We start from the raw sequence: 26,972 nt of genomic DNA, 5'->3' as shown, positions 1-26,972 counted from the left end.
GATGGCCAGTCCCCAATCCTTCCTTTCTCACCAAACCCCCATCTAGTCCTTCATGTTTCCAAAATACATCAGAGCAAAAACCTGCAAACGAATGTTCACAGCAGCATGACTCACAACAACCAGGAAGTGGAAAAAACCTAAATGCCCACTGACTAAATAAAATGTCACCCATCCACTTTGCTGGAATATTACTCAGCCATGAAAAGGAGTCGAAGCACTGGCACTTGCTACAATGCGGGTGGACCTTAAAAACATGATGCTCAGTGAGAGAAGCCAGACACAAAAACACTGTGTGATTCCATTTATGTGAAATGTCCAGAACAGGTACATCCAGAGACAGAAAGTGGGCTCATGGTTGCCAGAGGCCGAAGGTGACTGCTAACAAAGATGTTTCCTTTTTGGGGTGACAAAATGTTCTGGAATTAGAGGTGCTGTTTGCACAAAATTGTGAATGCACCAAATGCCACTGAAATGTTCAATTTAAGAAGGTAAACAGTAAGTTATGCATATTTTACAATTAAAAAGTTAACAAAATCCAGAACCTACCCTCTTTTCACCATTTCCACCGGGTCCTGGCCAGTCATGTCATCACCGGCCTGGCAGAGCCTCCCCGGTGGCCTCTGTGCACCCATACACCAGTGGTCAGGTCTCCACATAGCAATCTTTTTCCTTTTCAACTCAGGACACGGGCTCCTACCTCCCTCAGGGTAGAGACCCAGGTCGTTCCCACAGCCCACCCACGAGGCCCGGGCCCCTCTCTTCCCTCACCTCCTCCCTTTCTCCCCTCACCTGCTCACTCTGCTCCAGCCACAAGGGCCTCCTCGCTGTTCCTCCAACACAGCAGGAACCTTCCTGCCCAGGACCTTTGCATAGGCTGGAAAGTCCTCTGCCCAGGTGTCTCCTGCTCTTCTTTGAGCCCTTGCTCAAACATCAGGTTTGTAACAGGCCCTGGATTCAAAACTGTCCTTTCCTAAAGCCTCCTATCTCTGTCACAACACACACTTTCCTCTCACATCCAACAGAAGCTTCATGAGGGCTGGTCTTGGGACTTGGTCTGCTTTGTTGTCACCTGAAGGGAACGGTCTGTGGTGCTCCACCAGTCATGGGCAGCTGCAAGGTCTGCTGGTCTCTGCCCTGAGCTGCACTGGCCTCTGCCTCACCCTTAACTCCCCTTTCCCCTTTATGAAAAAGCTACATTCAATAATCAAAGGACGCCTGACAGACCATGCCCCACCCCACCCCACCCTTCAACCTTGCCCAAGTGCGGATGCTGGGTGGGCAATGCCCCTGCTGCTGACTTCAGTCATGTCAGGTGGAGGTGGCAGCAGTGCCTACCCTGCCTGAGAGCTCCTGTGCAGTGTGCAGCCCCCCCAACAGGCCCTCCTCATTGCACGTAGAGACCACCACCCAAGCGCTGTGGGCACCTCTTCCCAGCTAGGCTGCAAGGACTGGGGTCACCCTCACCCCCATTAGACCACAAAGTCAAGGACACTGGCATCCCTCAAAGACAGCTCACCCAGGGCAGTTTGCTCACCACCTGTTTGTGACATTCAGGCTGGTCTGGGGCCCTGGGTATGTGCAGATTGGAACTGTCAGCCACCCCCGCCAGGGACCAGCCAGCCAGCTCGCCCTAGTCGTGCATGAGCCCACATCTGGTTTAATGACAATGATATTATACTGTATTAGATGAGAAATAAGGCTCACTCTGCAGTCCACCAGACTCAGAGGCAGGGGAATACACATTTCTCAACCTCTCTGTTGTCTCAACTCCCAGGCACGGGTCCTACACACAGAGCCAGCTCCTGGGCTCTTTGGCAGCTGCACAGGGTGAGGGTGTGGTATGGAAGGACCATTTTCTTATTCAAAAAAAGACTCAAACAAAAACAAGATATCGACCAATCAAAATACATCTATGTACACTGTCCTTGCTCAAGGCTGCGGCACAGATGCTGGGATGGGGCAGGGGAGGCAGGGTCCCACCCTTCCCCAAGTCCAAGCAGGGTTAGCTGATCACCCCTCCTAAATGAAGGCTTTAAAAGCTAATCCCTGTCACCCCTAGGCATAGTGGGTGGGCCATGCCCCTCCCTGGCTAGCCTTAAACATTTCTGGGACTCATCGACAAACCACAAAGCAAACCCAAAGAAAAGTCACAAATACATATATACACATGCACACGTGTGGCCAATTGCAGGGGGAACACTAAAGGAGTGGGGCCTAGAAGCAGAGCCAGAGTGATCACCACCCTGCCCCAGGCCTGCTCTGCACAGTCCAATTCCTGTCATTGTCCCCCATTCTGAGGGGTAGTGGGATGGGAAGCGCTACTCAGGCCCCTGGCCACACCTGGGTTCACCTCTCCCCCTCTAATTTCTCCAGGTCTGGAAGTGAGGTGGTGTCCAGGTACAGCTTGGGTAGAGGACAGGATGGGGACAGGGTCAGGGGAAACCTGGAAAGCTTCTGGGGGACCAGTGGTTGCCCCCTCCCCTCGCTTTCCTCCCTGTCTAAACTGAGGTCATAGGCACAGCTGACAGGATACAATGGGATGGCCTGATGGGGAAGGAGCAGGGAAGGAGGGTTAGATACCACCCTTAGGTCACCTAGATCTGCTCACCCAGCAAGCCGTAGGAACCATAGTCCTGCTGGTGACAGAGCTCAGCTGTGTCCCTGTTAGTGACAAGGACAGTACAGGGTCAGGGCAAGCACATGACGATGAGTGGGCCGACTTCAGTTTTCCTCGAACAAGTCCATCTTGAGATGACCTCCTCTGGTGCACAGCCCGCCTGGGGCCTGGCCCCTAGCAAAGTCACTGGGATGGCTGCCAGCACAGGGACAGCAGAAGTGGCCGCAAAGAGACCTATCAGGAGTGTCCTGTGGATCCATGGGCTGACCTGAACCATCCTACTGCTGGGCCCTCCCCTGGCTGACCGGCTTGGCATCCAGCTGTTTGTCCTGTCGCAGGCCTGGGTGGTGGCCGTAGTGGTGAACCCATGCTTCCGGAAGAGCATGCAGCCCAACAAAGTGATGATGGACACAAAGGGAAGCAGGTGGGGGTCCAAGGAGGCGTCCATCCCCATCCAAGTGTAGACGGTCAGAGCTGGGGCTACAGGGCCACCCAGTGTGAAGGGAGCCAGAGCGCCTGGTACCTGCTGGTGCCCAACAACATCCCCACCCCAAACACCGCTGAAAGGGTTCGCAATCAGGCTTTAATGAGAATCTTCAGGGTCTCTCTGGGCCCGGTTCCCCGCCCACCCCGGCTGCTTCCTCTGGGGACATGTGCAGGGAGGGAGGGTCATGCACGTGATGACAGGTGGTGCTCCTCTGCCCTGATGGCTGGGCCCGTGGTTTACCGAATCCTGGTGAAGAGGTTGAGGACAGACACAGATTCCTGCAGGGTACACAGGAGAGAAAGCTGAGCCTGCAGCTGGAGGGGAACAGAGGTGTCAGGCAGGAGGAGGAGCATGAGTAGGCACCATTGTTCCCTGGTGCCCTGGCTGGGGGTGCAGAGTGATGCAGGAGCGGGGGTGGTGGGGGGGTGGTGGTGCAGAGGGACTCAGGGGGAAGTTATAGTAGTTTGGTGAGCAGGGCTGCTCAGGTGGCAGTGGGGGACGGGCCCCAGGATAGCTGAGGGGATGTGCATGGGGGAACACCTGGCGCTGATACCGACCCACTTTACCTTTGTTGAACGGGTTTTGCTAAAGACATTCCAGAACCTCAGGGTTTCGTCTCCAGCACCAGTGACAATGGCCTCTCCATCAGGGGACATGGCCTGCAGCAGGAGAGATCCCCATTGTCCTTGTGCCTTGCAATTGGCCTCATGGATGGAGCCAATGATGGGGGGCAGGCGCAGGGGGGCCAGGCCCCCACCAAACCCAAAAACATAGGACACCCCAGCCCCTACCCAGGAGGGTAGGTCTATTCTGTGCACTTCGGCAAAGATACAACAGTTTAAGCACAGAACATTTCTTCTGGAAAGAGAAAAACACTTGAGAAAGGACTGTGTTTGGGGAGGGGCTCCTGTCCCCAGGCATATGCAAATATATCTGGTAAACTGTCCTCAGAGATTGTCTGAGTAGTTGGATGGGGGTTAGTTGTGCTTCTTTGTAAAGACAAACTCATGTGCGGAGATTCTCAGGAGGGCACAGCTGTCCTTCCTCACAAGGCTGGGGAGTTCAAGAAACTAGATCCAAAGTGATAACACAACCAACGTTTGAAAACAGAACACGGGAGCTGTCCTGGATGACCTCACCCCCCACCCCATAGACCCAAGATGGGGAGGCTGCCAGCTGGTTCTGCACCCTGCCTTCCCAGGGGCCCAGTGCTGGGTCTGGGACCTGCCAGTGCAGACTCACCAGGTACAGAACTCGGTAGGAGTGCCCAGTCAACTTGGCCACCTGGGTCAGGGATGGGTACTTCCAGACCAGGATCTGGTTTTGTGAGTAGCCATGCGTGCTAACCTGAGGGATAGAGAAGGCACTGTCAGAACCTGAGGCTCCTCTCCCACGATGCCAGGGCTCAGACGCAAGCCATCCACTCCCCCTGATGCACCCACTGCAGAGCAAGGATACCTGGATCCGCCCAGCCCCTTGCCCCCAAACTCTGGTTGATGACGAGGGTGACGGAGCTACACTGTACCCAGAGCTCAGCCAGCCTCTGCTGGTGGTCAGTAGGCATGGACACCCAGATTAGGGGCAGGCACTTCTGGACTGACCTGGGTGGCAGGGGCCTGACTTCACCCCAAGACCCCAGGGAAGGGCTTGCTGGGGCCCAGAGCTCCTGCTTCTGCACCTTCTCGTGCACACCACAAGGGCCCTGCCATGACACTCACCAGCTCGTTGGCGTGCTTGGACCAAGCCAGGTTGCACACCTGGGAGCCTGTGTCGATGCACTGCAGCGGCTGCCCTGTGAGTGTGTTCCAGAAGCGGATGCAGCGGTCGGCTGTGCCACCGCCGGATGCCAGCAGCCCATGCTGGTGTGGGGACCAGGCTATGGCCTTCACGGCCGCCAGGTGCTCTGTGTACTGCTGCACAGGACTCAGGCTCGAGTGGTTCCAGACCAGCAGCTAGGGGGGCAGCAGCTGTGAGGCCCCCAGCTGCTGTGGCCCCCAGGGGGAGGATGAATGACTTCACTCCAACCTGTCATGGTCCTCCCTCAGGGCACACCCTTGTCACCCCTGCTCTATGGATGAGGGCTGGCCAGGTGGGTGGGATAATCTGAAGGCCAGGTCAGTGAGGGGCCAAGGGTGTCTACCTTGTTGTCGTTGCCTCCTGAGGCGAGAAGCTGGTGGTCGGTGGACCACTTGAGCCCGCACACCTCCTGTCGGTGGCCCTGCAGCCGCCGCTCTGACTGCAAGGGCGGGGTACGTATGTCCCTTTGCAGGATCATGCGATCCCGGCTCCCAGACGAGAGCTGGTCGGCATTCCAGGCCAGCGCCCCTGGAAGCCAGGCAGAAAGCAGGGTGAGGCCAAGGCCTAGCTTCTCAGAAACAGGGTGCACTGGAAATGATCACTTCCTCATGTCTAGAATCACTCCTACACACTGGAATCACACCCACCCATCAGGACCCTGGGCTCCTCACCAACACGTGCTGTGTGGCCTTCCAGCATGGAGAGCTTCTTTCCCGCAGCTGCATCCCAGATCTGCACAAAGCCTTTGTGCGTGCCGACAGCCACCAGGTTCCCCTAGGACAAGGACCCGGGCAAGAGCAGGCATCAGGCCCAGGTGTGGGGACCCAGCCTCTCTGGGTTCTCTCCTCCCTGCTCCTTGCTACAGGGCCTTGGGGCCATTTCTTTAAAATATATTTAATGTGTGTCCCTTCAGATCAAGGTGACACCTGCCATGACCTGGAACTTACTGGGGAGATGGTCATATAATGCTTGGGTTTGTCAAAATCCAGCCCCCACACACTTAAGACCCATGCATTTCAATGTGTGGACTTGCCTGTCTGAACCTGGGTTGCCCCCTGGCTGGGGAGGGGCTCTCTGGGGCCTGTGGTTAATCCTGTGTCTCTGTGGGGGAAGTCCTGCCAGCAACCATGTCACTGTAACACTCTCTACCAAGCTTGGAACAGGTGGGATGCAGACATCACCCTATAGCTTGAATAAGACCTCCAGGCTGGCCCTAACTGGTTTTGCTCAGTGGTTAGAGAGTCGGCTTGAGGACTGAAGTGTCCCAGATTTGATTCTGGCCAAGGGCATGTACCTCGGTTGCTGGCTCACAATGGTTGGGGTGCATGCAAGGGGCAACCATGTTGATGTCTCTCTCTCACATCAGTGTTTCTTTCTCTTTTCTCTCTCTCCCTTCCACACTCTGAAAAGCAATGGAAAAAATATCCTCGGGTGCGGATTAAGTAAAAAGACCTCCAGGCTGGGTTCTGGCTACTCTGGGTCTTCCCAGCCCCCAAACATTGTGGAGGGCCCTTGCCAGCATGGCCCAATCAGAGTTCCCCTGCCCAGCCCAGGAATGAGCCCTGTATACTAACCCGCTCAGACCAGCCCACGGAGGTCACCGAGTCCCCTTCCACAGAGAGGTCACAGAGCCGCGTCACCTGGGGGAAGGAGGGAGCAGTCGGTGTGAGCTGATATGCTGCCCGCTGATCCTTCAAGGCCCCGACCGTCCATTTGTCCATTCATCCATCTGTTCATTCATTCATTCAGTCACACCTCAGGCCTACGGGCACTGGTGTTAGAGCTGGCACCTGAGATAATGATGCTGGAGTGCCCAGGAGGCTGCAGGCTGCAAGGGGACACATGCCGGCACAGGAATGAGTGACTACAAAGTCTGGGGAGGGATGCTCAGGTGGTGAGGGCACCACATAGATGCATCACACACCTGGGGGTTCTTCCAACAGGTGGCAGCCCTCTCCAGCAGGGAACCCAGTTGCATTAATCTCTGAAAATGTCCCGCCCTGGTGGGCAGTGCCTGAGCCCACAGTGGGCCTAGCAGCACCTCATAGTGAGTGCTGAGGGTGGGGTGGGGTAGCCCCCAGGTTCAGGCAGGCCCAAACACCCATCTCCCCTCCTCTGCAGACACGGGCAAAGGCCGAACTCAGGCAGGGAGCAGGGACTACCCGTCATCACAGGAGACAGCCTACAGCAGGAGGGGTATAGGGGCCTCCGCTCACACCTGCTGACTATTCCCGAGTTCCAGTCTGCACTTGGAGGGTGGGCCTCGGGGGTGAAAGAGTGGCCAGGTGCTGCCGTGGGCCCTGGAGCACCTAGCCACACTCATTCTTCACATGGGCTGGCTCAGCTCAGGTGCTGGAGGAAGCCACCCCGCACCCGAGGCGCACACACACACACACACTTGCAGACACTGGGGCACCCACCTGGCTGGTGCAGGCACTCCACAGGTACACACAGGTGCCCAGCCCCACACTGAGCACATTGAGAGATGACCAGTCCACCAGGTTCAGGTAGAAGTCGTCCTGCAACTCGGGTGCATCCAGAACCTTGAAGGGGATCTTAGAGATCTTGCGGGTAGGTTTCCGTGGTGACCGCAATAACTTCTGACTGTAGGGAGAGCCCAAGATGGTGATTTTCTGTCAATCAGTCACATGGTTATCATTACTCCTTGGCTAATGTTACTACTCCTGGTTCACATTAGTTCTTGGTGTATCTCTTCCCTCTCATCTTGCCCCTCTGCCCATGTGATCCCAAAACCATGGGTGACCCCAAAACCATGGGTGACCCCATGGGCACTTGCCCCTGGGTGTTTGGCCACCCCAAGCCTCGACAGCCATGCTGTCCCCTCTGCATGGCACCTCCTTGAGAGAGCCTCCCTGACTCCCCCTACCCCAGAAAGGACACAAACCTTCAGGCTGACAGTGTGCCCCAGTGAGGGGTCCTAGGACTAACTGCAGCCCTCATGTACTGCCTGGTTGCCCACCCAGCCCTGTCCCCACCCTTGAAGACCCTGACTCACCTTTTGTTGCTGACTGGTGACAAGGAGTAGGGAGACACGTCATTGCCGTCATCAGGGCTTGAGCGCTTGGTACTGAGGGAATACTGGAAGGGGGTGGGCACACACCTACTGAGTGCACACTGTGGCTCCAGAGCTCAGAAACCTCAGACCCAAAGCTTAGGTGCCCTGAGCTCATGGCTGGGTGGGAGAGTAGGGGGGTGGTATTTGTCCTAACCAGGAGGACCTCTAACTGGGGATGTCTTGGGTTCCGGGGAACTCAGAGAAGCAAACCAGGACTCCTCTCAGCCATGACTGCCAACATGCTCTTGTCCCCTTGCAGCCACCAGCCCCTCAGCCACCTTGAGGGACAGAAGCCATGCTCTTTTCCAACACTGCCAGGGGCCCCCATGACCTGGGATGGCTTGGACATGTTCTTTGGGGCAGCACTTCTGAAACCATTGCCCCTTCATCCTGCAACCCAGCACCTGCCCCAGAGTAACCTTTGTCTCAGCAGGTGCCCAGGAGGGCCACAGGGGAAGCCTTGGGGTTAAAGGGGCCTAGCCCTGCCTTCTCCCACCCTCTCTGGAGTTCAAGGCTCCAGCCACACTGGTGTGTGGAGGAGCCCAGGGAAGCTGAGGCTGGTGTCCTGAAGGAGCCTCCACACAGCACAGGAAGCCAGGGATAGGGGCTGAGCCTGGGTCAGTTATGGAGGACAGGGACCTCTATCCCCAGTGGGAAGCATTAGTCATTGTGGGCATGGGTGGCAGGCTCACCGTGAACAGGCCCTTCTTCTCAGGCGTGGAAGGCTGCAGCCTGCGGTCCTCCGTCTGTGGGTCCTGCACCTTCTCGATGCCGGCCCCTAGCAGTTCATTCTTCAGCAGGGCTGAGTAGGCCAGGCCATCTGCGGGAACCAAACACATTGAGAGGCTATGGTGGGATCAGGCGAGGGGGTGAAAAAGGGTGTCTGGGGCCCTGACTCCTGACCTTTGCCATTGTCCGAGGTGGCATCCTTGGCTTTCCGGTTCTGGCTGGGAGACTTCTCATTTTCCTGCAGGAGAGGAAGGGAGAGGAAAGTGGGGTGAGCTGGAATGGCCTGGCTCCACCCCAGGCTTTAGGGTCAGTGGTCCTTTTCCCGACCCTCCCTGTCCTCTGCCCTCACATTGATCCTGTGGAAATTGACACTCCAGTTGGCACCGGCTCTTGAGGGGATGAAGCGGTCCCCATGCTTGCTGGGGGAGGACACGGGGGAGTTGGTAGGAGTCAGGGTCCGCCGCATCTCTGAGACCTAAAAGGATGGCAGGGTGGGGTTGGGTGCCTTAGAACTCCAGCCTGACGCACCCTGCCTGCTGCACTTGGCCTCTGGCCACTGAACAAGGGGTTCAATCTTCAAACCCAAGGGGCACTGGTAAAACATCTGGGTAAATAACTCATATGCTGAACGCTGCTGGCAGCTTTGTGAGGAAGAAAGAGGCCAGGGAGCAACAGAGTCCGAGACATTAGCACACTTCGAGGTGGCTTTATTTCTAAGTAATCACAGGGAACAGGAAGTTGTAAGTTTATTCCCTGAGCACCGAGAACCTGTTGCCCCATCACCTCCACTTCCTGCACATGGGGATCTTCTCCCATAGAACAATAACCCAACAACCTGAACCAAAACTCGAAGGCAGATACATAGCTTCCAGCTAACCCTCTGACCTGACTCAATTATCAGGCGAATGTCCTTAATCTATAAGTAATCTGCTGTGGGTTGAACTGTGTCTCCCAAAAGCATATGTTGAAGTTCTAGGCTCTAAAATGAATGCTCAGTGTCCTTAAGAGTCAGAGACACTGACACAGAAACGGGGATGTGAAAATGAGGCATAGACTGAAGTGATGGGTCTAAAAGTCAAGGATTGCTGGCAAAACCAGAAGCTAGAAGACACAGGAAGGATCCTCCCCAGGCACCTTAGCCCTGTCATCCCTGCTCCATATACTCCTGGGTCCCAACACAGGTTGTGGGGCCAGGACTGAACCCCAGCTTCATGATACTGGGCTCTTCACTGCCCTGTTGGGAAAATGGAAAGGTGGCTCACATCCCCTTATCCCCAAGCCAGTCCTAACTAGGGCCTCAGGAGAAGAACTGGTGCCCCCTGCAAACCAGGAGGCACAGGCCCTGAAAATAATAAGGGGCCACCAGCAGGAGGAGGGGAAATGCAATGAAGCTCTGGTGGCTTTTCACTTGCACAGCACCTCCGTTTGCTGAGGGCTGAAGCCCTGTGGCCAACCACACCCCCCACCCCATCTCCCTACCATCTCCACTGGGCCAGGCCAGCACTGGCAGGGGTGAGCACTGGGTACTCACACACGGCATCGTATTCTCGTTCTGGATGACAATCTGCCGAAGGAGACGCCGCTCGTAGTCCTGGTCCATGGTGAGGCAGGGCAGGTATGGCTGCCAGCCAAGTCAGCCCGCCAAAGTTAGCCTGGAGGAGAAAGGGCAGGACAGCTCAGCACCAGTGGGCAGCAGCCCCCACCAGCACCTAGTGACCACAGGGTGTTCCTCAGGAATGGCCGAGTTCCCCTATCATGTGGGGGGCCCTCCCTACCAGGAGACCAGAGCTCGGGCTTGGCCATACCCCAGAGGCCCTGGAAGTCAGAGGGAGATACAACCAGGACAAACAGGACTCCTCTCTACTTCCTCTGTTGGAACCTTCTGACAGGACCCTTCACTTTTGTTCTGCTAGGGCAAGGCTGCCTCCATCCCTGCCCCCCAAGGGCTTGCCCCGGTTCCCTGACTCCTCCAACCCAGGGCCCCCATCTCATTGCCTTCCTACTTCAGACCCTCTGAGACCATTAGCCATCCAAGGGACCATGTCCCTGCTCTTTGGCCCCAAGAGGGAGGCATGAGGCTGGGCAAGGGCTGGGGTGGTACCAGCAAGGATTCCTCCTCAGCAGGGCAGCTTGTGTGTCCTGATGCACAAAACAGATGTGGGTCAATCCACTCCACAGGCATCTGCCAGAGCTGACTGGGTACCAGGCCCTATGCAGGCACTTGGGCCCTAGGACAAGACCAGGGAGACCAGGTCGTGGCCCAGGGAAATCAGCCTCCAGCTTCCACCCAGCTCCCACTGAGCTCTACCCAACTGGAGAGGTCTCTCTGAGGAAGTGGAGTGAGAGATCACCAGCAAAAGGAGGACAACATTCTAGAGAGGGAAGAGCAGGGCTGTGTGTGTTCCAGGATGGGGCATAGATGAGTGGCAGCCTCAGAGAGAAGGACTGTTCTTTACAGTGGGGATGGGAAACCAGGGCCCAAGGAAAAACCAGACCCACAGCCACACCTCTAGCTGCTTTCAAAAGAAAATGTTTGCCAGTCCTGCCTCCTCTCAAGGCACTGCAGAACATGGAGGGTAAAGCAGGTTTCCAGGACAGAGCATGGCACAGAAGAGGTTCAGCAGACTGCAGCTTCTTGCTCTGGGCCAGCTCTGCACCCTAGAACCCCCTCGCAAGTTACTGTCTCACTACTCCTCTGTCTGGAGCCCAAAGGTCCACACTGTGAGATATTTAGGCAGGTCTGCCTAAGTTCTATTTTCACATTCCCAAATGATGTCTCTGATGACTTCTTGGGCCAATCACAGAGACCATGCATACTGTGTGGCTAAAGTACCAGCTCTAGCCTGCCAGGTCCTTGTCTCTCACCTCTCATTACTGGATACATGGGGCTGCCTTGATGTGGCCCAGTCCTGAGGCCAGACACTTGGTCGAAATGCAGAACACAGCCATTGGTCACCACAGTGTGTCCCTGCCACATCCCACGTTAGCGGGCTTGCATGTTTTAACTCATGCTCCTCCGGCATGGCATCATGAACTGGGTGCCCACACCCTTGTGCAAATGAGGATGTGCAGACCAAGCAAGGTGCAGCAACACACCCAGTGTGTCCATGGCCCTCCCTCCACAGCCCAGGGCTCTTCTGAGCCTGTGCTAACCTGGAGCCCCAAGCCGGTGCTAGCTTGGAGTCCCGAGCCCCACTGTCTCCTACCTCACCAGACAGCAGGCCTCTTGCTTTGATGAGAAAAGTGGGACTGCAGCACCTTAGTCCCCCCCCATCTTGGGTAAAGCTCTGGGAGCAGCCACCCCCTTCTTGGCTACATTCTTCCTGAAGGGGCTGATGATGGCTATCTCCCTCCTTCAGGCCTTCTTTGTCTGGGGGCTGGGGCCACATCCTCAACCTCCTCCTCTTCCTGCCAGCCCAGCCCGGCCCTGCCTAGCTCACGGTCCACCCATTGGCTTGCCCCAGGATGTACCTGCCTCCTCCCTCCTCTTCCAGAATTCCCCCAAAGCCTAGGACTTGCCCAGCAACCCCCCCGCCCCCAAGTGTGCCCTCACCACACCTGACCACTCCTGTGGCAGCACAGCCATACTTGGGACACAGAGATGCCTGTGTCTGTCTGAGAGTCTGTCCCAGGTAGAGACACCTGTTCAAAAGGATAGTTTCCCAAGGGCGGGCCCAAATCATCTCAGTTCTGCATGCAAACCAGAACTGAGCTCCAGGTCCACTTTGAGCAAGCATCCTGTGAATGGGGTTCACAGCGGGCCAGACACTAAACAGAGCAGCCATGGCTCCATTCTAGTAAGTTCCGACCATCACTGGGCACTTTCCCAGACATTGACCAGTTGTCTGTCCTCCCTCTTCGCAGATAAAAAACCCCACAAGGCTCAGAGAGGCTGGCTAACTTCCCCCATTGGCCCTGCCTAGAGCCTCATTTACCACCCACCAGAGTGAGCCCTCCAGAGACAGGGTGGAGGCCATGCCTTGGTCCCTGTGCTCTGCAGCTGCCCCTCTCCAAGGCTTCCAAACCTGCTGCAAGCCACTCAGCCACTGTTGCTGAAAGTGAACTGTTCCAGACAAAGTCAGTAGCTAGCTTTCCTCAGGCAAGGAGGCTCAGGGCCAGGGGGTCTGGGGGAATGAGAGGCCTCCCCAGGAAAAAACCCTAGGGGCCTCATTGCGGGGACTGGTCACACTGTGGGTAACAGTCGTCTAAACCTCTTGGCCCAGATGAGCTCAATTCCCATGGAGATCACTTCCACTCACAGACCAATGGCACTACGCTGACACCGGCAGGGCTGGTCTGTTTTAGGACAGCAGACCCCAGACAATAGCTTAGACACACTCTGCACATCAGACTAAGCAGCCCTAGCCAGTTTGGCTAAGTGGTTAGAAAGTCTGCCTGAGGACTGCAGGGTCCCGGGCTGGGTTCTGGCCAAGGGCATGTACCTCAGTTATAGGCTCAATCCCCGGCGCCGGTTGGGGCGTGTGTAGGAGGCAGCCAATCCATGTGTCTCTCTCATATCAATGTTTCTCTCTCTCCCCCTTCCACTCTCTCTGAAAAGCAATGGGAAAAATATCCTCAGTGAGGATTTTAAAAAAAGAAAGAAATTAAGCAGAGCCCAAAATGCTGCAGTCATCTCAGAGACACAGAGTGGGAGACTGGTTTCCCAGGACTGGTTAAGAAGTTAAGTGCCATATAGCTAGCTGTGTGCTGAATCTGAGTCCAGAACAAATGTTGAGTGGCACACCCTCCTGTCATCAGCGGATCAGCTGCCCCTGTCTATCCACTACATTCTGATGTGGCCGCTTACAGAAGCCCGTGTGGTGGGTGGCATCTCGCCATTTAGACGGCTGCTGAGGGCCAGAGAGGTTCTAGGCTGCCCACATGTGGGCATGTGGACATGTCACCTCGTGGCAAAAGGGACTTTGCAGATGAAATTAAGTCAAAGCCCCTGAGACAGAGAATGGTCCTGGAATCCCCGGAAGGCCCAGTGTCACCCCTATAACAGAGAGGCATCAGGGTCAGAGTGAATGATGGAAGAGGCTGCGCTGCTGGCTGTGAAGATGGAGGAAGGGGCCAAGAGCCCAGGATGCAGCGCCTCTAGAAGCTAGAAAAGGCCGGAAACTATTTTCCCCTGGAGCCTCTCGAAGGACCAGCCCTGCCCACATCTGAGTTTAGCCCCCTGCTGGAATTCGACCTTCAGATCTATGAGATAAATTTCTGTTGTTTTAAGCCACCAAATTTGCGGTGACTTGTTATAGCCGCTACAGGATGCACACTGGGGTAGGGCAGAGGAAGGCAGTGACCATGCTGTAGCCTTCTTTTATGGATCTTTCTGGGGGGTGGCTGCTGAGAGGGTACCTGAGATGCTTATGCTCAACATAGGCCTCTCTGTCCAGTCTTGTGGATAGTGAACAAACCCGTCTGTTTCATTTGTCTCTCCTTAACCCCCACTCCCTACCTCCCTGACTTACGAGATCCCTAAGTCTGTCAGAGAGGCAGTGGATCTTCATGCTGCCAACACATATATTTGCTGAGTACCTGCCCAGAGGCTTGGGATTAAGCAGGCAAAGATGCACATGGTCCCACACTCCTGAGCTTCTTTTGTATCAGGGGAAGCAGGCTAGAAACATGGAACTAGGTGAGGAACAATTTCCGGTGGTGGCACCTGCTGTCAGGAAGCACATTTAAAAAGTGGCTCCAGCCCAGCCGGTGTGGCTCAGCAGTTTAAGCATCAATCTATGGAGACTGTGGTTCGATTCCTGGTCAGGGCACTTGCCCGGGTTGCAGGCTCAAGCCCCAGTGGGGGGCATGCAGGAGGCAGCCAATTAATGACTCTCCCATCATTGATGTTTCTATCTCTGAAATCAATAAAGATATTTAAAAAAAAAAAAAGTGGCTCCAACATCCAGCTGTCTAAGGGCAAGTTGGAGGGAGTGGTGGTAGAGGGACACTGATCCCAGCACCCAGCCTGGGATGGTCTCTCCAAGATGAGGCAAGCACAGAGGGACCCACGGGGTGCAGGCACGGTGAAGGGGCTCCAGAACTAACTCGTTCCAGGCTCTGACCTATAACATCCCTGATGGGGTGAACCTTCCTGCTGGCCAGTGCAGATGCCAATCTTGTTTCTAAATTGACCTTCTACCCTCGGGAGCACCCCACCCCCACACACCTCACCAGGTATTCTTGATGAGAAGGTGGAGATAGACAAAGGTGGAGATGGGCAAAGACTAAGATCTCAGGAGAGTGATACCTAGCAGGTCCAATCAGCCACAAATTCACACCTAAACTGCATGACCCTGGGAAACAAACACACAACCAGGCCTGCCCACCAGTCCAGAGACCCTGCTCCAGCCCGACCTTGGAACCAAGGCCCGGAGCTCAGCCAGTTTGTAGACTGGCTCATTCCAGAGAGCTGAAGACTACCTAAGTCCAAGGACTGGGACCTCCTCAGGGGATACCGGCACTTCAGCACCAGCCTGGAAACCCTCCCTTTCCACCTCCCCACCACCACCCACCTCCTCTAAGATTGCTGCTTGCTACACTGCTGAAGAACAAAAGACTCTGAAGCTGTAAGAGAAAATTCTGGTCAATTCATTGCTGGAGAAATGAAAAGTGTCTGCAAGGCAAACAACCACAAACAATGTTTTAAAAAACGACAACTAAGGCAGGTGTGGCTCTGTGTGTTGGGTGTCATCCTGTGCATCCAAAGGTTGCTGGTTCTATTCCTGGTGAGGGCACCTGCCCAGGTTGCGGGCTTGATCCCCAGTACAGGGTGTGCAGGAGGCAGCTGATCAATGTTTCACTCTCATACTGACATTTTTCTCTCTCTCCCTCTCTATTACTCTCTCTAAAAATCAATTAATAAAAAAAGACAACTAAGAAAAATATCTACCACCCTGAAGATAGACCAAAGTGGCATAGGACATGAATAACTGTTCCTGGAAAAAGTACTCACCCTCACAGTCAGGGAAGGTAGTTTCCACTTCCCAGCCCTGAGTGATTCTGAGATTAGGTGACACGCCCTTGCCACGGAGGCATGGGGGTTGCTCCCCCGCACTGCTGACAGCAGCTGAAACTAGTACAACTTCTAAGGAAAGCAGTTTGGCAACTGCTTGCAAAATCTAAAAAAGTACATCCTTTTTGATGCAGTGCTTCTAAGAATTTACCCTTAGCAACTCTGGGCATGTGTGTGCAAAACCCTGTGTACATAGTTGTTCTGTGCAGACAGCTTATGAGAACAGACCATGAGAAATGACCTAGAGGGCTACCTTAAGGGCGGGGCTTCTTCTCCCACCAGGAGACACTGAAGTAAAAAGAGCAGATCTGAGGGTTTTGGGGTCCTGCTGCCTGTGAGAACAGCACTGTGTGAGTGAGCAATTTGTGGAAGGCTGGAGAACAAACTTCTGGCAGAGGTTGCTCTGGGGAGGGGAACTAGTGGACGGGGGTCAGGAGAGGGAGGAAGCCTTGCTTCCCCTGGCTCATAATTTAGTACTTCTTGAATTCTGTGTCATGGGAAAGTGTTAGCTATTCAAAGAAATAAACCAGCTGGGACTACATAAGCCCAGGATGAGACCAGAAGTCTCAGTGGCAGGGGCACAACTGGCTGTGCACCTGAACAACGTGCTGCCTTTGCTGTGTGAATGTTAGAGAAAGTAATGATTTCTCTGTTAATGAATAGTCACTTAGCATAATCTACAAGGTCTTGTGACTGGGGAAGGGGTGGGGGGTGAGGACAGAGCTGGTAGCAGTGCAAGAACTCTGGCCCTGGAGAGATACCTGCCCTGCTGCCCTGAAGGGTGCCACCTACAGGCTGGTGTCCCTGGTCTGGTGAGGTGGCCAAAGCCCTGGTTGCCTGGCTTCCTACTACCACTGTCCCCTCTGCAGAGTACTGTCATTGGGGGTCTTGTTCACCCACCAAGCCAGCCCTAAAGAGGAGGAGGGCTTCCTCTTTCCCCTGGTCTCCCAGAATGAAAGACAGGAGGCCTGCATTCTGCCACTGCCTCAGACAAGTCTCAACCTGCCCCTCAGGAAAAGGGGCACAACCCCAGTCACCTGAAAGGGCAGCGATGAGGTCCCCCCATGGCTAGGGCTATATGGAAGGGACCACCTGGCAATCTGGGGGCTGCCCTTCAGTGCAATCTGCATATGTACCCTGGCCAGGCCAACTCAGGCAGCAATGAAGCAGGGAGCTTGCTTTCAACCTAGCTGCCCAGTGGCCCACTGCACCCTCCTGAGGGGGCTGTCCCTGCCATTCCTGGTTACCCCAGCCTCACCCGTCCTGTAAGATTCACATGATTCCCACTCACCAAATACTTAAGGATGAGAGGTTGCTCTAAGTATAAACCAGCAGTTCTCACTGGAGTGACTCTGCCCCCAGGGGACACTATGGTCTGATGACAGGGAGTGCTCCTGGCATTGAGTGGGTGGGGGCCAGGGATACCGCTCAACTCCCTAGAAGTGCCCAGGATGGCCCCAGAGAGAATGACACAGCCCCGGTGTCATAAGTACCGAGATACCTAATCTAGGGCCAGGCCACAGAGTGCTACCTGCTGAGTAAGACAACACAGCATGTGTGGGCTGACCCTGGAGCTGGCAGGGCCAAAGGAGCCTGAAGACAACCCTGTGCCAATACCTGCGAGTCCTTTTTTCAGCTGAAGCCAGCAGTGGCCTGGAGTCCCATGTGAAGAGCAACAAGGTGGGTGAGCTTTAATCTTAACAAGTCACCCACTGGCCTCCGCCACCTCACAAATGAGAAAACAAGGTGGAAGGGCCTGTTTGGGGAAGAACAATGACACAGCATACAGTACGTCATGATCGTCTTCAAGGCTTCCTCAAGAGGGGCCATGGCTGTGGAGGGCAGTGCTCTAGGTACATGGGGCCTCCTGTCTGGCCTGGGTATGGCTCGGGCATACGTCCTATGAGTTCACAGTAGGCCCGAGGCCCCCAGGATCAGAACACTCTGCTTCCTGAAGCCAAGTTTCAAGGCCTTCAAGGTCTTGCTTATCTCGAAAAACTGGTGCCCACTGTTTTTATATTTTGTAAGGCTCTTTAAGGAACCAAAGGAAATGAGACATTCCCATGACACATCTGCCATGACTCAGAGCTTTTGTGGTCTGAATGTGCTACCTATGAAATGGGTTACACTACCGTCTCCCCCTCGGCACTGCTGACCCTGGAATCCAGTAATTCTCTGTGGGAGGCCATTCGGGGCACTACGGTGAGTTGAATAGCATCCCTGGCCCCACCCCTCAATGCCAGAAGCATCTGTGACAACCACAAATGCTACAGAAATCACCAGGGTCCACTGGGAGCAGAATCGTTCCAGGTGAGGGTGAGGTGACCGTCACTCTGGGGGGAAGTTGCACCAGCCAACAGTGAGTGCAGTCAGGTAGCACCTGCTACCCACGAGGGATATGGAGAAGGTAGGGGAAGAAAGCCCGCTAGCCAGAGCCTGTGAACACCTGCCTGGCCATGTCCTGTGCAGGCTCCTGGGTCACTGTTCCTGGTCCCGTGGGGAGACCATCAGAACACAAAGGACAATGACAGTGGCAAACACCACCTGCACCCCTCCATGAGCCAGCACAGCTCAAAGCATTTAACATGCTTTATTTAATTTTGTCCCCAAGGATGAGCCATCTCTCCATTTCACAAAATAAGGAATTCGGGGCACTGGCAGTTGGTGGGCGATGGAGCTGGTATTGGAATTCCACCTGCTATGACCATTCAGGTCACAATGCTCCCACAGGTTAGGGTCCCCAGGCTCAGCATGGAGCGAACCAGTAGTCTAAAGCTCAAAGGACTGTCCTGAATGGCTCATTATACCATGTGTGAATCTCTACCAGGCACTTCCTGCAGGAATCATCCAATTAGAGGTCATGATGACAAATGACTGGGGGCTCCCCAGGAAGCATCATTTTAGGACACAGGGCCCTGAAACCTCTGGAGAAAAGTACACACAGGTGGAGGAACCGGGAGGCCAGGAGGTGGCTCTAGGCACCCCCAGACTACCTATGGGCCTTGAACCAGCCCTTCCCTCTTAGGAAAGGTGGGGAATCATGCCAGGGGCCCAGGGGCTGTCATCTTATTCCCAGCCATTCTCTAAGGGGTTGGTGGAGAGGTCCCATCTGAGAAAGACCCAATCAGATACAATGAGTTGTCTAATTTTCTGCTCATGTTGGATCTGGGAGGCTGGGAGAAGAGTCCCTGGCCTTGTTCTTTTGCCTTGGGTCAGGCAAGCCTGTGTCCAGCCTCCCTAGAGGCTCCCTCCCTTCTGCTACAACAAACCAAAATACTGTACAGCTGGTCAGCCGGTTATGCAGTGTGTAGTGGAGGAAGGGAGGCTTTGCAAAGGGACAGACCTGGCTTTGAGTACTGGATCTAAGCCTTATAGGCTGCATAGTTTTGGACAAGCAACTTCTCTCTGAACCTCTGTCTCTTCATCTAGAAAATGGGGATAAGCAGATAATGCTGCCTATGTTGCTGTGAAACTGGATACAACTTCTGTGAAGCAACTAGCAGAGTGCCTGACCCAAAGGAGATGCTAGGAAGTGGTGGCTATTCCCATGGGCCCAATGACAGGCACACTATAGGCCCCAGTCATGCCTGCTTCCTACTCCTCCACCACACAGCGTGCCTGGACTGTGTGGCATGGGAAGTACACTGGTGGCCACAGCTGCAGGCCAGGTGGCAAGGTGGTACCCCATCTCCTCCCACACTGTTACCAAAGGTGAAAAGGACAGCCGTTCCCAAGAGTCCGTCCTCAGTTAAGAACATGGGAGGAACAGGGCTGCTCGGCAGGAGGACTGGCTGTGGTCTTACAGATGTGGACTCCAGGCTGGAACTGAATGCCTGGCCTCAGAACAGATGAAGCACAACCTGGGATCTTTGAGGGGAGTGGTCCCACTCCACAGAGGAAACACAAGCTAGCGTCCCCTTACTGCTAACAAAAGCAAAAGCATGCAGTAGGGAGACAGCACACCTTTCATGGACAGCTGATGTGAATCATCACAAGGCAAGTTATTCTGGGGACCTGTGGTGAGGGCCCCTGAGGAGCATATTCCAGCATGCACACATTCATTCATTCATTTACTCATTGAGCTGATGGTTACTCCCACCTTCCATGTGCAGGTGGTCCTAGATGCTGAGCAAGGAGCTAGAAAGTAGAGGCCTGAAGTTGCTGTCCCCCAGGGCTCACAGACCAGAGACTGATAATTCCGTCAACACCTCCTCTCTGGACCCATGGTGACACTGCTGGAAGCAGGGGCTGTGCCCACCCCAGGTGATAACTGCCGCTCTAAGCCCTGGAAATGATGCCCAAAGAGAGGTGAGTCCCTACCTCTTGCTCCGCAGAGGACCTGCTCCCCAGTCTAGCCTGGCGAAATGTTCAGATTGAAAGGCCATTTGGGTCTGCTGCAACTCAAAGGACGCAAACCCCATACAAAGGAAGAATATCAACTTGGGCACCACACCCAAATGATTTTTGATCATTTATGTGACCCTAACTGTGACTGATATCAGAGGGCCAACTCTCAAGACTGGATGGGGCCTTAGAGGGGATCAGATTAAGACCCATCAGGTTCCTGAAGCCCTCACAACTCTGCATCTGCTTGCACAACTGCAAGGAAAGGGAGCTCACCCTCTAACAAGCAGCCTGAACGTCAGGAAATGCTTCTTCAGTCTGTCTTACTGCTGTTCCCATCCATGGGTCCAAGGTGGAAGTGGCAGAAGGAAAAACCTATTATCTTTAGGGCAGGGTATCTCCTCTACTCCCCACCCCCCCAGCACTGCTGACATCAGGTATGGGTCATTCTCTGGGGAGCCATCCTGGGCACTGTGGCGAGTGGAGCAACATCCCTGGGCCCCATCCACTCAATGCCAGGAGCATACCATTGTGATAACCAGAGGTCTCCAGACATCACTCCTGGTGGAGACCCTCTGGTTTAGAGGAATCCTTAGGGAAATGGTTGCTTCCATAGACCAGCAAGCTCCATAGACCAGCTCTAACCTCTCTCAGCGGGTCAGCCCTTCAGGAAGTGCAGAGAGACAAATACCCTTCATCCAGCTATCTACCCTTCCCCTTGTTGCCACCATCCTTCTACCCTCCACTCAGCTGGCCTCTCCTTATTATGGGAAACAGTGCAAATGTAGCCTAGTCCTTTCTGCAGGGGCTATCATGCCCCGTAGGAAAAGACCTCCCTGAGAGTTACAAAGCAGTGGTTCCCGAATCCAATCTGATCTGGGACAAGCACGTACAAAAAGGCATGGGGTCCAGAAAGAATGGCCTGTAGCTTTATAGAACCCTGCAGCAAGCAGTTTGGGGAGTCTGGGTGCATGGAGTACTCTGGGGCAGGAAGAGGGAAAGGTAGAAAGGCCAAAAGGGCAGTCTCCTGGGGCTGTGTGGTGGCAGGGAGGTGGGAAAGGGACCAGAAGTTTAGAGTGACATGATCAGATATGGGTTTACTGGCTGGCAGTGGTGTAGTGTGGAGGCTAGGGAGAGTGGTGGCCAGCAAGGGAACCAGGGAGGTGCCTGCCTCTCCAGGTGAGAAAGCAGGTGGTCCTGAAAAGATGGGGGGTATAAAGAGGAGGGGACCCATGTGATGCTGGGGTTGTAAGGGAGAGGATAGGCAGGAGGGGGGAGGGGCAGGTTTGAAGAAAGAGTGACATCATCTGGACACTCAACCAGAGGTGCACAGGAGAGATGGACAGAGACACTGGCTACGTGGGCCTGGAGTTCAGGAGTCAGTTTTTGGTGCCAGCAGCAAACAAGGACAGGAAGTTAAGGGTGAAAGGCCATCAAGGAACATGTACACAGGAGCAAAGAGGCATCTGAGTCCAGATTAACAAGGGCCAACACACAAGAATCTGATCCTAACTGCTCATAGCAACTCTATTCACAAAAAGCAAAAGGTGGAAACAGCTCAAGTGCCACTAACTGGTGGTGGACAAACAAAATGTGCCACATCCATATGGAATATTATTAAGCCATGAAAAGGAATAAAGCACTGACACATTACAACCCTGAAAACATAATGTTCAGTATGAGAAACCAGACACAAAAGGCCACATAGTGTGTGATTCCATTTATGTGAAATGTCCAGAACAGGCAAATCCAGAGACAGAAAATGGATCTGTGGTTGTCAGAGGCTGGGGAGAGGGGAAGGGGTTCCTTTTTGGGCTGATGAAAATGTTCTGGAACTAAATAGAAGTGATAGACGCACAAACTTGTGAACATACTGAAAACCACCAATTGTACGCTTGAAATAGGTGGATTGTATGGCATTAGAATTATATCTGAATAAAGCTGTTACAACAAAAATTAATAAGATAATAAAAAGGAGAGCCAGTGAAGGAAGGAGAAGGACAGATATAATGCACAGGAAGCCAAGAGAGTGGATTCTACATTCTACTTTATTTGGGGAGAGGGATCACTTATTATGTATAACGGTTGAATGGTTAAGTAAAACAATGCACAGTGTGTTCTGTCACTCCATTCACACATGAGGAAACTGAGGCAGGAGAAAGTAGGCACTTGCCAAAAACACAAGGATGTATGGCAATCAAGGGCAACAAACATCCTGGAAAGAGTGCCACATAAGGAAGGGGGAGCTTTGGTCTCAGTGCTCAACAGATGTCTGTGCATTGTAGGGAGGAGCTTTGGGACTTGCCCAGCTCCTATCTACATGTATGGGCAGGCCCTCGCAGTGGCCAAACTCTCAGGGAGGTCGAATGAGGGGTGGGCAGGGTGGTGACCACTGGCCTGTGATAGGACAGAAAACAGACCACAAGCTCTCAGGGCAGAAAAAGGGCCGCCAAACACTCCTTTCTGCTGACTCCCTGTACCAACCCCAAAATGGGCCTGGTTCTCAGCACCCACTCAAGTCATCGTGCTCCAGCTCCAGCCTCTATGCAGGCTCTGGAGACAAAGGCCCTGCCTTCCCAGGGCTCAGTCTAAAATCTGGTCTAGGGTCTCTCCCCTCAGCACTGCTGACACTGGGGCCAGGTCATTCACTGTGAGGGGCTCTCCTGGGCACTATGGGGTGTTGGGCAGCATCCCTGGCTCCCACCCACTCAATGCCAGGAGACCCCAATGTGACAACCACAGATGTCCCCAGTTGAGAACTTTTGCTCTCGAAGAGAAAAACTACAGAGGAACTGCAATTTGGCTGGTTCCTAAAAGACCAAGTCCCTTGATCTCAACACCAACCAGGAGTCCCTGAGTGGACTTTAGACCTCCTCAAACTCAGGAGTCTCAAGTGTACAAAACCTGCCTGGCCAGAGATTCCAATAAATAGCACTGGTGGGCGATTTCTGCTGAAACAGAGGAGCCAGTGTGAAATCAATGCAGAGCTACTTCTGAAGCCTCATTAGGTTTTCCTGTTTGCTTCCAGCTACTCCTCCCCCAGCCCCAAACAGCCACCACCACCAGCCAGGACATGGGTTCGAGAGGGGGGTGTTGAGGGGGAGAGCTGGCCAGCACAGACACCTGAGAAACTGCCCCCACCTCAGCAAACCACTTGTCCTTTTTGACCCAAGAACTGTCCAAGGACTAGAACCCTGGTTTTTGGAGGGAGCCGGCCCAAATCCTTAACAAAACTCTCCCAGAGCAATCCAACCTCACTTGTTACACAAAGAAGGTAGTGGCCAGCACACCTGCTTCCACTCTCAGTCCAGAATGAAATGCCAGTACACTACTGCCAAAACAGAAGGGGCCATCAACATCAAAGGCCATGATGGTCCACGAGAAGCTCTGTCCAATAAACAAACTAGGAGACAATGTATCACTCTGGGGACTGCCCTCAGAGGATCTCACCAGCTCTCAGTATGCAAATCTTGCTCCCAACTCCAGGGGAGACCACCCAACCTCCTTCTTTTCAAAGTCCCTCCCACCTGTCTCCACTCCAGGGGGTTGGCTATGTATGCTCTGGGTGGATGGTTTTTCTTTAGGTGAATAGTCCTCATTTAAAGTGTGGTTAAAAAAAAAAGGTGAAGGGATTATGAACTACAAATTGCCAGTTATAAAAACAGTCACAGGGATGTAACATACAGCACAGGGAATATAGTCAATAATATTGTAGTAACTATGATTGGTGCCAGATGGGTACCAGATTTGGCTAGTTCCTAAAGCACAGGTTTGGGCGTGGGTCTGCTGTTCTGGGGCTGAAGTAGAAGGGGCTGCTTTTGGGGAGCAAAGCTATGCCTGCTATTTACAAAAGGATTGTGGAGGGTGTGTGGGAGGGAGGGGGAAGTCATGGGTTGCAGGGGGTTCAGGATGTGGAGGCCACACAGGGCCAGATTTGGGAGAGATCATAAGGTATATAAATGTCTTATCACTATGTTGTATACCTGAAACTAGTATAATATTGAATGTCAACTATAATTGAAAACAAAACTATGTTAAGATGGGGGTGGTGGTGAGTACAGCCTCACCAGTGAGAGGCATAAGGACATCACTTGATGGACTGGGGTAAGGGGATCTAGTTCCTAGCCTGAGAGGCACCCTGAACAAGGGGATGATTTTGGGGGAGAATAGAACAGGGAAAAACAGGTTTAGACTGGACATCTGCACAATGGCGGATCTCAGGCATTGGGTTGGGGGCAAGGTCTAGACCGTGCAGGACCAATGCAGGAGTGGGGGGCACAGTTTTTAGTGGGAGAAAACAGCTCTGGCTGAAGAGGGTGTTCCACACTTAGAGGGGTGGGGGTGTCTAGGGTGGTGGGTGTCTTGTGCTTGCAGGAGAGAGGGACCCATCCTGGAGCTCAGAGTAGCTGGGCATAGACAGGCCACCTCAGATTTTGGTGGGGTCAACGCCAAAATGGGAGAGCTGGATCCTGGGTGGCTGGGATGGGTCAAGCTGGGAGGGTGGAGGATTAGAAAGCAGAGAGTCTGGGAGTGGGGGGTGTATTTATGCATTCAAACCGCCTTGCCTAAGAGCTTCTATGTGTCAGGAGTGGAGAGGGGTGCGGTGAATACAATGGGGCGCCCAGACAGACTGAGTCTCCACACCTCAGCCTACTTGATGCAGAGTACACAGAGCTCAGACGAATTTTATTGGGGCGGGGGGCTAGTTCGAGCCTGAGTCACAACAGCTATGGGGGGCTGTTTAAATTTGGAAAGGGCCCGAGCTGGGATGGTCCGAACTTGGAAGACCTGGGTTTGACAAGCCAGAGATGAAAAGTACAGATTAGAGGCTGGGCCCGCTGTTCTGGGGGTGGTATGGGGAGGTTCCCTTGTTTTTTGCTTTGGGGGACAGAGCTCGGCCCCATGTTTATAAAAGGGTTGCGGTTGATTACTGCGAGGAGAGGTCGACGGCTGAAGGTAATCTGGGTTGGGGACAAGGTCACTCAGGGCCGGGTTTAGGGGTGAGGCTCGGATTTGCGAGTTAAGAAAGTAGTGGGATGCTGAGATCACCCTGGGCCTAGCTCGGCTTGCGGGGGAGGGTGTTCGGGGGTCCGGCCGCCTCCTGGAGGGCCCTAGCTTGGGGGTTGCAGCACAGCCCGTCAGCTCGATTCCAGGGGGCTTTGGGTTGGTCCGCGCCGCCGCCAGGCCCGGCTCGGGGGTCGCGGCTCGGGCCCGGGGGGCGGGTCCACAGATTCCGGCCACCTCACCTGGCTCGCTCCCGTCACCGGCTGGCTCCGTCGGCCCCGCCTCTCCCGGCGCTGCGCCGCGCCGAGCGGAGCAGAGCCGCACCGCCTCCGCTGTCCGCAGCCCCGCCCGGTCCGGCTGCGGCCGCCACAGAAGGGATTCGCAGCTCCGCGCTCCTTAATATGGCGGCGATCGCTGCTCGGCGGCCTCCCGCGCGCTCCCGCGGCCGGCCACCACCCCCCCCCGCGCCGGCGCGCTATATGCCGCTGCCACGCGCCACCACGCCTCCGCGCCCCCGGGCCACGCCCACTTCACGGGCTGCGCCTGCGCGCGTTGGGCATCTCGGGAGGACGTGACGTAGCCTACGATTCGAATCCATACAGGAAGCCCAGCTCCACGCGTTGCCAAGGGCAACCGCGAGCGGAACTGGGTCTGGGGAGGGGCGGAGGTCGCTCCCTGGAATATGGGAAAATCCTCAGTAGAGGATGGTCTCAGAAAGAGGAGCCCAAGGGCAGACGGGCCATAGGATGGAAAGAAGCCAGACCCGCACAGCACTGAAGTAGTCACACCAGGGGATGGGACCCAATGTCAGGTGTATGTGCGGGACATGCAAACCCCACTGCCTGCGGACATTCATTCATTCATTCATTTAACACTTACTGCTCCTACTGAGTGCTCCTCCAGGCCCGCCAAGCAGGGAACAACAGAAAAAAATCTCTGCTCCAAAAATGGGCAAAAGATCCCAACAGACAATTCTCCAAAGAAAATAAATGAATGGCCCATAAGCACATGAAAATATGCTCACCATCATTAGTCATTAGGGAAATGCAAATCAATACCGCAGTGCAATACCAATTCAAGCATACTAGGAGGGCAATGTTAAAAAAACAAAAGGACCCCCACACCCAGAATACAATAAGTGTTGGCGAAGATGTGGAGCAACTGGAACCCTAAACATATTGCTGGTGGGAATGGGAAATGCTGCACCCACTGTGGAAAACAGCCTGGCGTGGTTCTTCAAAAACTTAAGCATAGAGTGACCATATGACCCATCAATTTCACTTCTAGGTATATAACCAAGAGAATTAAAGAACATGTGTTGAGCCCAGCAGCGTGGCTCAGAGGATGACCATTGACCTATGATCCAGGAGGTCGAGGTTCGATTCCTGATTAGGGCCCATGCCCAGGTTTTGGGCTCAAACCCCAGTAGGGGGCATGCAAGAAGTAGCTGATCAATGACTCCTCATTGATATTTCTGTCTCTCTCCCTCTCCCTTCCTCTCCCTGAAATCAATATTTAAAAAAAAAAAATAAAGAACATGTGTTCACAGAAATATTTTTACATGAATGTTCATAGCAGCATTATACATAATGGCCAGAAACTGCAAACGAGCCATTAGCGAATGAACGAAGGGGATGACTAAACAGAATGTGGTATATTCATAGCATGGCAGTGTTTGGCAGTAAAAAGGAGGGAAGCACTGACACGTGCCACAGTATGGATGAGCCTTGAAACCACGATCCTCAGTGAGAGAAGCTGGACACAAAAGGCCACAGAGTGTGTGATGCCATTTCTGTGAAATGTCCAGAACAGGCAAATCCTGTTCTGGGTCAGGAAGCGGATTTGTGGTTGATGGGGGCCTTCTAGGGACTTTCTTATTGGGGTGATGAAAATGTTCTAAAAT

The 26,972-nt window shown here is 54.1% G+C and overlaps 1 protein-coding gene across 6 annotated transcripts; it reads right to left on the bottom strand.

Moving 5' to 3' along the window:
- Positions 1 to 285: 285 nt before the first annotated feature.
- FZR1 (fizzy and cell division cycle 20 related 1) lies at positions 286 to 25,566 on the bottom strand. Of its 6 annotated transcripts, none has more exons than XM_081133878.1 (14): positions 25,312 to 25,566; positions 10,238 to 10,358; positions 9,056 to 9,181; positions 8,881 to 8,944; positions 8,670 to 8,797; positions 7,918 to 8,000; positions 7,322 to 7,505; positions 6,476 to 6,541; positions 5,573 to 5,675; positions 5,245 to 5,429; positions 4,823 to 5,056; positions 4,347 to 4,451; positions 3,662 to 3,763; positions 286 to 3,382 (listed from the first exon to the last, which is right to left on the bottom strand). In XM_081133878.1, the coding sequence occupies exons 2-14, from the start codon at positions 10,304 to 10,306 to the stop codon at positions 3,341 to 3,343; spliced, it is 1,491 nt and encodes a 496-aa protein (XP_080990004.1). In that variant the 5' UTR covers positions 10,307 to 10,358; positions 25,312 to 25,566; the 3' UTR covers positions 286 to 3,340. The 6 variants fall into 6 exon arrangements, with proteins under 6 accessions (XP_080990004.1, XP_080990003.1, XP_080990006.1 ...); XM_081133877.1 differs by having other exon boundaries at positions 286 to 3,418; positions 3,671 to 3,763; positions 25,312 to 25,523; XM_081133880.1 differs by having other exon boundaries at positions 3,671 to 3,763; positions 25,312 to 25,523.
- Between the last annotated feature and the right edge of the window lie 1,406 nt (positions 25,567 to 26,972).

The sequence above is a fragment of the Miniopterus schreibersii genome (assembly GCF_964146895.1).
Source record: "Miniopterus schreibersii genome assembly, chromosome: 4".
Taxonomy (NCBI): Eukaryota; Metazoa; Chordata; class Mammalia; order Chiroptera; family Miniopteridae; genus Miniopterus; species Miniopterus schreibersii.
The sequence above is the reverse complement of the archived record's forward strand: the minus strand, read 5'-3'. Positions and strand labels throughout refer to the sequence as shown.